At 39.9% G+C, this 13,458-nt stretch overlaps 1 protein-coding gene across 1 annotated transcript; it reads left to right on the forward strand.

Moving 5' to 3' along the window:
• The first annotated feature begins 3,395 nt into the window (after window positions 1–3,395).
• Window positions 3,396–6,004, forward strand: CYTL1 (cytokine like 1). The gene is made up of 4 exons (XM_005501332.3): window positions 3,396–3,776; window positions 3,883–3,927; window positions 5,057–5,185; window positions 5,348–6,004. The coding sequence occupies exons 1-4, from the start codon at window positions 3,633–3,635 to the stop codon at window positions 5,429–5,431; spliced, it is 402 nt and encodes a 133-aa protein (XP_005501389.2). The 5' UTR covers window positions 3,396–3,632; the 3' UTR covers window positions 5,432–6,004.
• The last annotated feature ends 7,454 nt before the right edge of the window (window positions 6,005–13,458 follow it).

Raw genomic sequence — 13,458 nt, forward strand, 5'->3', positions numbered from 1 at the left:
TATTGATTGACTTCTGCTGTGCTCCCTTCTAATGCTAGCCTGAGCATTGTCCCACAGTCTGGAAAGGCTGTAAATAGCAGCTTCTCCATAGAGGCAATCCTTAGGCGAGTTTTGACTTTAACTAATTTGATCTTTGCCCCTTCCCTTCCTCCAGTTCTAAAGACTATTTCCATGTCCATTTTGAATATTGCCTTTAAGATGCTATTAGCCTTTGTGAAGAACTGCTTGTTTCTCCCTGTTAAAGACCTTCTCTGCCCAAGGCAGAGTATGCACCAGAATTAATAAGTGGCTTTGCATAAGTCATTGGACAAAAACAGTCAGTGAAAAGAGAGTTTGGAGTTTCAAGGGCTTTGGTAACTGTGCATCTGGTTCAGAGTTTTGCCAGCTGCCATAGACTGGAAGTACTCCCTGTGCCTGGTGTTAATAGCAAGTTCTCCTGAGTCACCAGTGAGCTTTTCAGAGAAAAAAAAGTTATTTGCTCATATCACAACCATACATTGGATGTGTTCAGAGTTCAAGGGTGATCTTGCTGATGAGCTACAAACAGAAAACAACTGAGAATAAAGTATTTGTCTTTTTTGAACTGAGTTGTATACTCTGCATGCTGAGATGTGCACAAGTGCTGATGAGGTAGTAGACATTGGAAAATATCCATCTGTGTCAGAGTCAACTATGCATGTAATCTGGCCCAGGGAGGAGATTTAGGTGAGGAAATGAAACTTTGGTCCTTCCTTTTTTTTTTTTTCTTTTTTTTTCCTACCCACCACCCCCCCCACCCCCCAAAAAAAAAAAAAAAAAAAAAAGCAGAGCATTTCTGAGGGTAGCTCATTTTTTTACCTATTTGAGTAGACATCGATCACAGGTGGCTTTCCTTGGGTTGGTTTGTATGGGATCAGAGAGAAACCACAAGGCAGGAATACTGCAACTGAGCAAAAACTTCAGAGCAATTTACTTCAGGAATTTTGCCCATTCACAAAGCAGAGAGACATTTTTTTAAATTTGTTTAAATGTTTAGTGAGGCCTGGATCCAGCCTTTGCTTTGCCGTCTGGGTCATGAACAGCTTGGCGGATCAGTAAGTCATTGCATTTCCCTGTTCTGTGGAATAAACCCGAGATGTGGATCATTTCCCTGCCTCTCAGTGACAAAGCATCTCTCCAAGTTTGTAAGACAGAGCAAATCTCACCTCTTCAGACAAGAGTCATGGTTCTGCAGGATATAAGTGTGGGGCTAGGCAGACTTCAAGTGCAGAAATATGAACAGCGGGTGCCAGTCCTTTCCTCCCCCTTCCCTTTGTCACTATCTCAGAATATGGCCACCCAACCCAACACCCTGCACCTTCAGAAACTGGGAAAGAAATTAATTTCAGGTCTCCTAATTTGGGGGCAAAGATTGTAAGCCCTCAGTGTTATGCAAGTGCTGAGCATTTCCTCTTCTGAATGCCTTCTCAGAGCTGAGGGCTGTGACTGCAATAGGTGGTATTCAGCATTCATGCCAGGTTCTCTGAAATATGCCACCAGGTGAGGTTTCTGTGTCATGGGGCTTGCACCCTGACCTGGGAGACAGGGGATTGCATTAGGCCATAGGAAGTTGCACACATGCTTCTCTGGCCCTAGGCAACCAAAGTTCATAATGTCATTCCAAATCAGTGTTGACACCTTCAAGATTCTCCTAAAGACAGATTTTTAAATAGCTTTCAGCTGCCTGAATATGGCCAGGACACAGGACATTGTTTTGCTGGTGTTTCATGTCAGAGTCACCATGAGGTCACATGTGTCACAACCATTTTGACATCTAACTATCTTTTAGAACATGATCCATAGTATTTGCAGATTGAAATGGAGTCATTACTGTAGGCTTAATATAGGTAAAACACCAAAAAAGAGAATGTTGCTCTCATTTTAAAAAAAGAAGCTTCATTTTGAAGACATCCTTAGCAGGAGTTGGATTGCTGACTTCTTGTACTGGGAAACCATTTAAGCTGTTCAGAAGACTGCTTTTGTGACAGAGTAACCACATTTTAGCAGTTTGCCAAACAAGAATGTGATAGAAGGATAATATTTCACTCCTACCAACAGCTACTCTTTACAGTAATGAGATGGTGATTAAGAGTCTGTTTCTTTACCGGCAAGGCCCACAGTAAGTAGCATCCTTTCCTTGGACAGCCAGTAGGCAGTTGTGTTTAAATCTTTGATCCAGCTGCTTGGGGCCATCTCAGAAGGTTTCTTGTCCTCTTCAATTCACTTGTCTAGGCAACTCCCTTTCCTGAAGATAAGACCCAGCAGCCCATTCTGCAAGGCCAGTCCTAAATTCCCCACAGCCAACTTTTCTTTCCTGTCCAAGCATCTACCACTTTAATCTTCAGGAGCACTTAATGTTACTAAACCAATCATTCTTTATGAAAGCAAATAATTGTATTCCAAGTAGTAGTATGAAGTAGTATGAAGCTCTCTTTGCTTGTTTTCTCCAGGTGTTTTGGTGGATTTAAGTCAGAGTCCTCTGCAACACATAAATGCTTCCTTTTCCCCAAAGCTAGTTTTCAAGACTCTGATTTTCTCTCTAAAATGGCTGGGGAGAAGCCCCTTTCATGTATAGATGTTCAGCGATTTCCCCTTCTTCTACCTTCATATGAACCTTCCTGGCCTATTTCAGCGCCAGAACATTGCAGTACTTCATCAGATACTTTATTATTTTGGTTAATACCTAGTTACAATCTGAATTTGAAAGGTGCTGTGGAGGGGTTTTTTGGTGGGGAAGGTATACCTTGTGAAATAACCAGTTCCTTCAAGGGTACCTCCATTCCACAGGACAATTAACATGTAAGAACAGCATATGTTCAGCCCCATGCCTGCACCCCAGCATCTGGTTTTCTCAGCTCCATCTGGTATCTAATAAAACAACAGAGTCTCATAAATTCAACTCAGAAAGCAAAATGGTTTTTATACATTTATGACAGCCATATAGAGATGTGTGCATTCTGTTTGAGATCACTGATGTGTAAAAACACAGGTGTCCCCAAGCAGCCATAACAAGCACTATTGTTTTGATTAAGAAATTATGAGCATCTGCATAAGTTGAAAAGAGAAAATTACTCTGGACCTGGGAGGTTTCCTTTACTGCTGTAATCTTTCATACCTGCTAAGGATGATAAGCAAGTCTGATCAATACTGTCAACATGTCTGCAGTCTATGCAGTCCCACAGCTGTGCATTATGTTCTCAAGAAAGAGGTGTATATGCCAAAACAGATATAAGATCAGGGTCTATGACCTCCTGACAACCCTGTGTTGTTTCTTACACATATTTCTGTTGCTTTAGATGCTCACTAGGTTGTTTTCCTTCTGGAATGAAAAGTGCCAGCACTGTTTGTTTTTGTTACACTCACTCCCTCCCTTCCCTGCCCTGGGCAGGAAAGCGCCAGCAGCTCTGCCTCATAGGTTGGCAGGAAATTTAAAACAGCAGCAAGCTGCTGCTCGGACCACCCCTACACTTTATTTTTTTTTTTCCCATTAATGAAGGAGACTATTTATTTGGGGGCTGACTTGTCAAACTTACTCGTCGATGCTCACCAGTAGCTGCCTAACCACTAACTAACTTTTTTCCTCCCTTTCTCCTCCTTTTGGCAAGCTCCCCACAATGAATATGCTGCTGAGCCTGATTGCTCTGCTCTCTGCTGCCCTGATAGCCAACGCAGCCCCTCCAACTTGCTATTCGAGGGTGTTGTCTCTGAGCAAAGAAATCACCCAGTCCTTTAAGGAGTTACAGACATCCAAAGCTGTGGTGAGTCTACCTAAAACTGCTCCTGCAAAGATGCTTTGAGTTGCTTGCTTTTGACAAAAGTTTATCTCTAAACAAAATTGCAATGGGTCTTTCTTCTTTCCTGCAGGACTCATGTGTGGAGATGCTGCCCAGCCTGTACTTGGACATACATGTAAGTTTTCACACTTCTTTCTTACTGCTCTACAGTAAAATCAGCTAATGGAAAGAGAGGATAACTCTTAAGATTGTACCTCAGGAAAGTGGTTTTAAATTAATTTTTAAAGCTTAATTAACTAGAAAGATTAGTGACAACAAACACACAAATCCTATTTTGAGCCTTAATAAAATCCCTATGGATCTTCTGAGATTTTACTTATTTAAAAAATCAAAAATGAGGAAATCAATATTTTGAAGTGATTACAATTTGAATTTAATTTATTGTGACAGAGGCTTTTCAGAAGTTAGATATGTACAATGAAAGTTTAATAATAGTTTAAAAGCAGAAATGCAGGAGAAAGTTTCTTTACTTATTATTCTACTTCATTTTATATCACGAGTAGCTTCTGGCACTGCAGTTTTAATACAAAGTACAGGAATACCTTGCTGGCTTTTCCTGTTTTAAATAACCACATGTTGAATCCAGAAAGGAAGAGTATGCCTCAGGATATGGAAGTGTGATACTGAGAAAAGACAGCAGTAGTTATCTCCCAGCAAAGACGAAATAGCCTTCTGCACACATTGTTTAGGTCATTGTGTTCTGCCCTGGGATATCCAACATATTTTGTTTCTGTTCCCAGTGCTCAACTGAGTAACTAAAAAGCAGAAAATATCAGGCAACCCAAGAGATGTCTGACACATTTTGTCAGAGGCAACTAGACCATCAAGTCTTGCAAGTCAGGACCCTGCAGAAAAATTACTCCGAAAAAAAATTCGCCTGGTGTTCACAGAATTGCCTATTGTACAGGAACAGAGGAACAGTGCAACTATTTTGTAGGTAACTCCACCAACTAGAGTAACAGATTTGATTGTATTGGCACTGCTGTTTCCTAAAGCATGTAAGAAATAAGCTGGCAAATGAATACTTGTCTCCACACCTTTCCAAGCACTTATTTGGACCAAACATCTTCGTTATGAAATATTGATGCTGAATTTTCCTAACTGAAGGTTATATAGGTTACACATGCATAGAAGTAGGAATTCAAGATTCCCACAGAGGCAGTAAGAATTTTGTAAGTGGTGGACGCGAAACATAAATCTGTGTTTGTACAGGGTTACACTTACCTCTTTCGCATGCTTTGCAGAATTACTGTGTGTTGGCAAAACTCCGTGATTTTGTGGCTTACCCCAGATGTGAGAGAGTGCTTGAAGTGAGTGAGCTGAAGGAAAAAGCCCGAAGCTTGTACACCATCATGATCTCCTACTGCAGAAGGGTAGGTCAAGATGCACCAACAGGGACATAGTCTCTGCTTTTAGCCCACTCTGTCTCCACCCTATCCCCTAATGAGTGAAACTGGATCAGGGCCTCAGCTTCTCAACATTGTGCTATCTTTTGCCTCCGTCATAACTGTTAGCCTTCTCCTTTATTTCTCCAGGACTTGGTGTTCCTCACTGATGACTGTAGTGCTCTGGAAAATCCTGTTCTGCCTCCCATTGAGCCCTCCATCATTGAGAGCTAAAATGGAGTCAACCCAAAAGTTGTACCTGGGAAATTTTCAAAGAGACAAACAGTCAAAATATGTATCCATAGTCAACTACAACGTTAACAACTAAGATCTTTTTCAAGCACACTAGCAATATTATCTCAGACCTACTCATTTTTCTCTGCTGTGGCAGGAAATGAACTGCATGCCTTGCATACCTACTGAGCTGCTAGGGAAATTACGGTTAGAGAGCATTTTTTTGCATTTGGCGAGGTATGTATGAAGTAAGTTTTGTTTAAACATTAGATATTAGATTTTTTTTTTTTTTTACTCTTTTGTGAATATCTAGATTCATATAAGGAAAATACATTATGATCAATATTTCATCCTGTTTTAGCAGTTATTCTTTCATTAGATGGGCTTGGAAGGAACCACATTTATTTTTCTTAAAGTGTTTGATGAAAGAAGTGTAACTCCATGCTGGCAGATGTCTCTCTTCATAGCTCATGTATGTGTGCTGATAGTTTTTTATGTCAGACTTGTAAGAATAGAGATGAAAGTAACTTGTCTCTGTGGAAAACTAAATAAAAACAACTTTCTTATCCAAAATTCTTGTGTTACATCATGTCTTTCAAGATCAACCCAAAAGGTGTTATTCTTACAAACTTACTTTTCACAGCCACTTGCAGATTGTTTTCACTGTAGAAACCATATTTAGCTTTGTTTCTGTAGCAATGCAAACTTTGCTCTGTGTGTGCATGATTTGACAATATGTAAGTTTCTACAGGCAGAATTTTTCCTTACTGCAAAACATTTCTTTGACAAAATTAGTGGATTTTTTTTAAATACCATTTCTTTGTTGTGAGAATGTAAACTGTGAGGCAGTGGCTCAGAAAGCCTATTAAATGTTTGGACAGATTATTGTGTTCCTAATAGTCCATACACTGAGCTACCAAGATTAACAAAATTTCCAGAAAACAGTTCCAGAGTCATTGGTCCCTTCAGCATCTGCAGGACATGAGACTTTCACACCCGGCAGCAATTTGGTGCCAATAAAGAAAGGATCTTCCCCATATCCTTGGAAGTATCTGCTATTACCCTGAAGTTCCTTCCTTCCCTCTGTACAAGTTGCTCCTCCCTCTCCTATACAGTATTCTCTGGTTGTTCATCTGCAGCACAGCCAATTCTGGTGACTTTTTCAGTGGTCTCACCACGTTTTAGAAAAACCCCATCTTCTGTAATCATGGGATTAAGTGACAATCACAATTTCTCTATCACCCTCCCATTCCAGTGAATATCTGAAGGTATGAACCAAACAGATTGACAACCGTTATGGAAATAAGTGAATCATAACATTAATTCAAAGGAAAAAAAATGTACTATATTTGCTGCGTCATCTGGACATACTCAAGGCCAACTCCTCCAGCAGCAACTATATTCTGGAATGAGGGCACCTACTAGCATGCTGGCAGGGAGCCTGATAACCACACAGGAAGTGCGTAAGCACTGGTAGCTCCCTGGCTCAAGGAGAAATGCGGGTGAAGTTGACCCATTTGCTGTCAGACTCTACATTCAAGTTTTTCCTCCCACTAACCAGAGACTCAGCCACCACGTGGGAAACATATAGCACTGGGATGATATCAAGGCCTAAACACTTCCATACAAGTACCAAAACCACACCACAGCCCCTACTATTCATACCTTTATACGAAGAAAACGGTAAACGTACATTAAAAGAAAGTGTGGTATAGTCATGATGGGCCATGGCATTTGCAGAGCTAACCCACGACCTGGGTGGTACATGTGCTTGGAAGCTGGCAGCTGAACCTGTTAATTTTTTGCTGTTTTTTCTATCTCCAGACGTCACATGTTTTAAACACAAACCTGTTGTAAAGTTTGTTTTGTGACTTGGCAAGCAAACTGCAGAGCAAGATGCATTTTCTTTTCCACAGAAGCCCACTCAGCTGCATCCCTACAACTGGACTTTGGTTAAAGTCTGTGCAGGTAACCATGGCACTTCTGCCCCTCCTTCTTTCTGATGCATGGGCACACATTTTCTGAATTTTAGTATTTGATGAGGATTTTTGCATGGGTCTTCTTATAACTCCTCTTTATCCTGCTTTGTTGAAGTAAGCCTTCCCTAGACCATTTTGATAGAACTCTTGATCTTAACTCCAGATTTCTCCCATAAAGTTCCCATTCTTTCAATGACCTTCTAAATATATTTCTCCTGCTCTAGGCTGACTACATGTAGCCTAATTTCTCTGGGACAAAATTTGTTGCAAGATGTCTTTGGAACTGGAAATAGAATACAAATCATTACTTTATTTGCATTTCTTTAGTTAGTAGCTTTAGCCTTTTCATGACTGACAAGGTCACACTGTCTGCAATACACTTTTAGCATGGTTACTCACCAACAACTCAGTTTGGTACTGTTACATCCTACTTCTGCAGAAGCTGAGAAAAGCAAGTAGATGCTTTGGGGACTGTACATACTTGAATGGACTTTAAAAGCTTATCTTCCATTTGCACATGCTCTATACTTTATTCCCAGAATCAGATTTGTCTGGTCATTGGTGCGCTTTTACACCAAGTGTATTCCCTGTGGTTTATGCTGCGACTCTCTTCACATCCTGTCTGTCATATTTAATGGAAAGTCTGCTGAAAACTAAGCTATGCTCTTGCAGTTCACAGTAACCTGCTGTCACTCAGACTATCTTAATGAGATTTGTGATTAGATGAACCCTTTTTATGTACAGCATCTTTTTCCAAGTTGCCATAGTCCATATATATATATATAAAATCCACATGTTGTTTGCCAAGAAATCATTAATTTCTTTCAGTAAAGACAGTAAGTTTACTAAGTTTATAATGTGCCATTATATCAGGTATTTAAGGAGGAGTGGAGCCATCCACACAGCCGAGCATTTATTCCTGCAACACGGCAGCCCGTGCTCATTAGGACCCCCACCAAGAGGGAGACTGTGAAGGGATTAAGAAAGACATATTTGTTGTAATCTGTCAACTGGCATCTTGCCTAATTAGTGGAGAATATTACTAAAAGCATATAATTAAGAAACTGTACTCAGTCCAGTTACCTTAAAATGTTTAACCACTGTACTTAAACCAGCAATTTTTTCCATATTAAAATATTTCGGAGTATACAGCAATGCAAGTGAAAATTACAATGGATAAGCTCCACCAACTTTATTTGTGCAACCTTTTAGATTAATACTTTTCTTTTAGTGTTTCTCTGGTCAGGAACCCTGTGCCACTTGAGATTTTACTATTAACCTAACAGAGTGAAAAAAAAAAAACAGTCCGCAAGGGAGCTGTTGGTAGCTAAGTCAAAATTCAGAAACAATGTCCAGAGAAAGGCCATGATCTCATTATGATAAGATTTTTCACAGTTTATGTTTCCTCAGCATAGGGTAAGTGTACATCCTCAGACAAATAATATAGCAATGAACAGAAAACCAACTAAAATATCTATCTTTTGAAGACAGATAAATACATACGTATATACCCTGAAATCTTGTTTTGTGTTCACATGTCTGTAAAGAGGATGTGTACAGACAGGTAAGAGTATTTTGAAGCCAAACAGACATGGGCATGGCAGAGAAACCTCTCCAAAGGTGTTTTGCAATAGATTGAAATATATTGACATCATTTCATTAATATTCAAACCTTACAGAGGAAAAAAAGCCAGAGTCATAGAACAAGAAAGAAATTCAAGACCTCCTAATACATCCTGTGAGCCCAAGACTAGCCTGGCTATCCTAGGTCATTCCTGAAAGATCTTAAAGATCTGAAAGATTTTAAGAAAAAATTGATGCTAGAAAGCCTACAGCAGTTTAAATCAATCCATTCCAGACTCTCCTTTTGTTACAAAGTTTTACCTGGTACTCAATTTGCCCTCCCAAAATTTAAGCCCATTGCTTTCAGCAAATAAATGGGGACTGGATTGTTCTTTTTTGTCTTTGCAGCAGATGTTAGTACATTTGACGACTTCTGTCTCTCTCTCCCTACTCAACAAATCCAGGTCTCTCAATCTTTCTTCATTGATCAGAGGTCTAGAAAACATTACCCTTCTTGTTGCCTTTCTTCTAGCTCAATCCACTTGGTTCCTTTTTGGAGCACAGTGCTCGAAGTTAAATACGGATATCCACCTAAGGTCTTATCAGTGTCAAGTAGTGTAGAAAGAAAAATTAATCAATAATGTCCTGATAATAGTGGATTATAAATAAAAAATCATCTCACTAATCTTGAGACATTGTTAGACTTCTTAATTTAAATTTTAAGATTAATGTAGAAAGCTAAACTACAAGTTGGCCTCACTACTCTATAATGAAGAAAATGTTTGAGAGAAAACAAAACAAAAAACCCACCACCACCAACAACAACAAAAAGCAACAGATACTGAAATACAATTGAAGTACAATGGCGTCTCCATTCACTGTACAGGTAGTTATAAAGCCTGCTGGAGTCAGTGTCAGTTTTTGAATACTCTGTGCAATGAAGAATCACATTTTTTAAATTCATATGGACTCCACAAAGTGACTCACACCTCCTGCTTCCCAGGACACTGTCCCAGCTCCCAGGCTGTCAAATCCTGCCAGTATCAAGCTGTGGCATGACTGAGGATACAAGGTTACTTTTAGACCCCCACATTAAACGCCTTTGTACCTTTCTCTGGCACATTCTGACATGAAACAGTTCATGTCCTAACTACTAAACACTTGCCCTCCTGACCAGGGTGGCTGTGGCCAGGTTGCCTTTTGGCAATATGGTCACCGGTCCATGGGATCTCCCAGCCTACATCTAAAACTTGTTTGGAATAGTGGCATCTGCCCCAGGTCAACACTGTATGCAGAACTGTTATAAGAATTTCCAAGTATAGCCAGGCATGTTTCAATACCTGGAAATGTTCCTAACACTGAACAAATAAATAAAAGACTGATTCGGGAATGTGGTGGTTCAGTTGTTCTCCTGGGAGAAAAGACATGCTTTGCAGATCATTAACACATTCCACATTATTACTGAATTAAAACACAGACCCTGAAGTAGTCCAGGGAGCAGACCTCAAACCTGCCCAGTTTCTATATGAATTTCCCATAAGATAAGTACTGGGTAAATGAGCCAGAAAGGTGTTATTCCTATTGAGTGAGAAAGGGAAGCAAGAATGTAATTTTTAGTAAACCAAGGTCAGACAGAAACACTTATAATGACCTCAGAAGGGAAATAATGTTATTTGGAGATTGTAACTTTTTTCACTTGTTTGTTTTCCACTGTTTCATACAGAGGAAGCTTTCTCTGCAGTTCCAGAATTTAAGTTATTTTTCTCCAATGTGAGTTCTCTGAGGTCAAATAAGTGCTTGGCTGTTTCTGCTTTCTTAAGACAGCTAGACAGCCAGAAGATGTGAGTTTGTAAAGCAGACTGTTTATAAAAAAATTTTCCTTGATCAGGACACAGAGGCCAGGTCAAGGAAGCAAAGAAATACGTTCAGGCTGTTCTATAGCTTCCCTCTTTTCGTGAATAGGAACTGTTTCTGGGTTTATAACCCCAGTCACTAGCTATACATCTGGGAACTATTTGCCCCCAAGCAGTTCTGCTCGTTTTTTAATTGCTGTGAAGTGCATTGCTTGCCTTAGTGTCCCCTCTAAAATTTTAATAACAAACTTCTTTTTTTTAATTTTTTTTTAAGAAGATCTATGAAGTCAGTTCTAGACTAAATTATGTTATGAGTATCTTTTGTTTATCCTTTACACAGCACCAGGTTGTATAGCCTGGGCCTGGACTATGACTGACTAGAGCAGTTCAGAGCTGGGCTGAGACACAGCTGGTGGGTACAGCAGACCGTTGCATTTACATAGCACCTTTCTTCACTCAGCACTTTCATCCTCTTTAAGCACTACCATCTCAATTTTATTAAGGATCTGAATGTACAAGTTTGGAAGAGTCCTAGGAGCCTGCAACCTGAGCTTTGCCAGGCCTTGCATGGACACAAGGAGAGAGTTTACAGCCAGTCTGGGGTACATACACCATCCTTGAAATCCTCTGCATCAAAGGTAAAAAATGTCATGAAGTGATACACGAAAAAGAAAGAATCACACAGCATGAGAGTTTGTAGGAGAGACAAGGCTCGGTGAACTTCCACCACGGCCACAAAAGGCAGGCAGAATGTCAGAGCCACATCATACCCCTCTCCCACCCCCCAACTCCCTGCTCAGTACTTATAAGAAAAAATGAGCTTATTGCCTAACATAAAAACATTTTTAGCTGATCCTAAAGGTTCCTCAGTCACTTTGAACCGAGGTAAGAGAGTGGGTTTGGGAAGGAAGAAGGGCCAGGCAAGAGCATCCTGCACCTTTGTTTGTTCAAAGAATTATGTTCAGTTTCTGCAAAACTGTTTTCCTCAATCAGCTGCAAAGGCATCAGACTTGTTCCAGTATCCTTTAATGGCATTTTATCACTTAAGCCCTCACAAAAAATCTTATTCAGAAGAGAAGTTATGCAAACTAAATAATTTATAATCATCACTGTCGTCAAAGGAGGACAACAAAGAGTTGCTCTCAAGAAAATCTATTGATAAGGGTAATTATGCTATTAGGCTTTCTCAGTCATCTCTTCATAAATACAGTAATTACTTTCAACTTAGAATAATTCATCAGCATGGCATAAAAATCTGGATAAAGATGTAGACAGGTAAAGAAAAGATCATGAAGTGCTTTATGTACATTAATTACACCTCATAATACCTCCAGCAACTCAGAAAGAGATTATTTGTTTTAGGCATTGATGCTTCTAAACCAGACTGCATATTTATTTATTTAAATGCAGTTTTGAGGATCTACATAAGAACACTGCAGCATAAACATCTTGCCTAGGATCCGACAGCAAATTGATGACAGTGCCAAAAGGGAAAGGAAACAATATTTCCACAAAGTGTTAACTGTAGTGTTATAAACTCTAGTATTTTAAGTGGGATTCATACTGACTGTCAGGGTTTGCTGTCAAGATGCCAGTAAATGGGAAGCTCTAGCAAGCAGTAATATTTCCTTTCACGCAACTACATAGAATAGTCAATACAAGCATATTGCATGAATATGCAGAGCAGCTAATGGTTTATTCTGCCATAGTGCAATTGCTGGATGCATTGTAGAATGCATTCTTTGGGGAACTCTCGTAAAAGAAACCTACTAAAGGAAAATGAAATAGAACCCCCACTGAACTGGCCATGTGTCAGCCTAGGTCCAAGTTGGGTACCTAGTCATGTGCGGTAAAATACCTTTATGCCATGCAGTTTACATTGCCTGTTCTCATTGGACATTCCTGGTGCTTCATTTTTACTACCTTCTGTTTTAAAACCTATCTGATGTAAGCAAGGACAATCTTTCTCTTCCAACTTTCTTCCCTTGCTGCCAAGGATATGAGAAAATAAACACTGGGTTCTCTTCATTTCCTCAAAGCAGAGGTTAAATTCTACCCTTTTCTGCACTGTGCCAGAGCACAGAATTTCCTTAAATCATCCACTACATTCATTTGTCCCAAACTGCAATGTCCACAGGAAGCGATCAGAGTCAAGATGCAGGAAATTTTGGGCGTGCTGCTGTCCATGAGCATTCCTGTACTGCAACTTGTCAGTTCCTTGACTCCAGTGATCACAGATACCCAGCTACAGATCTACTGAGAAGCTGAACAGCCACAGCATGATGCTGTGGTGGGGGCCATTCCATCTCACAGGGCTCTACACTCAAAAGGAGACCCACAGCAGAAGATACACCCACAAACTTCCTGCACTTCCCCTCATGGGCACTCTTGCATGGGCTGGCAGCATGCTAAAACCTACACATGGAGTCTGCATAGGTCATAGAATGAATAAATAAATAAACAAACAAACCAACCCTAGGTAGCCTTTTATTATTGCTATTTGAAACAAGTTGATATTTTAAGCTATAAGTAACCCTTGTTCACTGCTTCAATCTGGAAAACATAATACTGTATCTCAGCATCTGAGTCATTGAGCTGGACCACAAGAAAAACAGCAGAAAAACAGCTATCA

This window comes from Columba livia, chromosome 4 (assembly GCF_036013475.1).
Source record: "Columba livia isolate bColLiv1 breed racing homer chromosome 4, bColLiv1.pat.W.v2, whole genome shotgun sequence".
Taxonomy (NCBI): Eukaryota; Metazoa; Chordata; class Aves; order Columbiformes; family Columbidae; genus Columba; species Columba livia.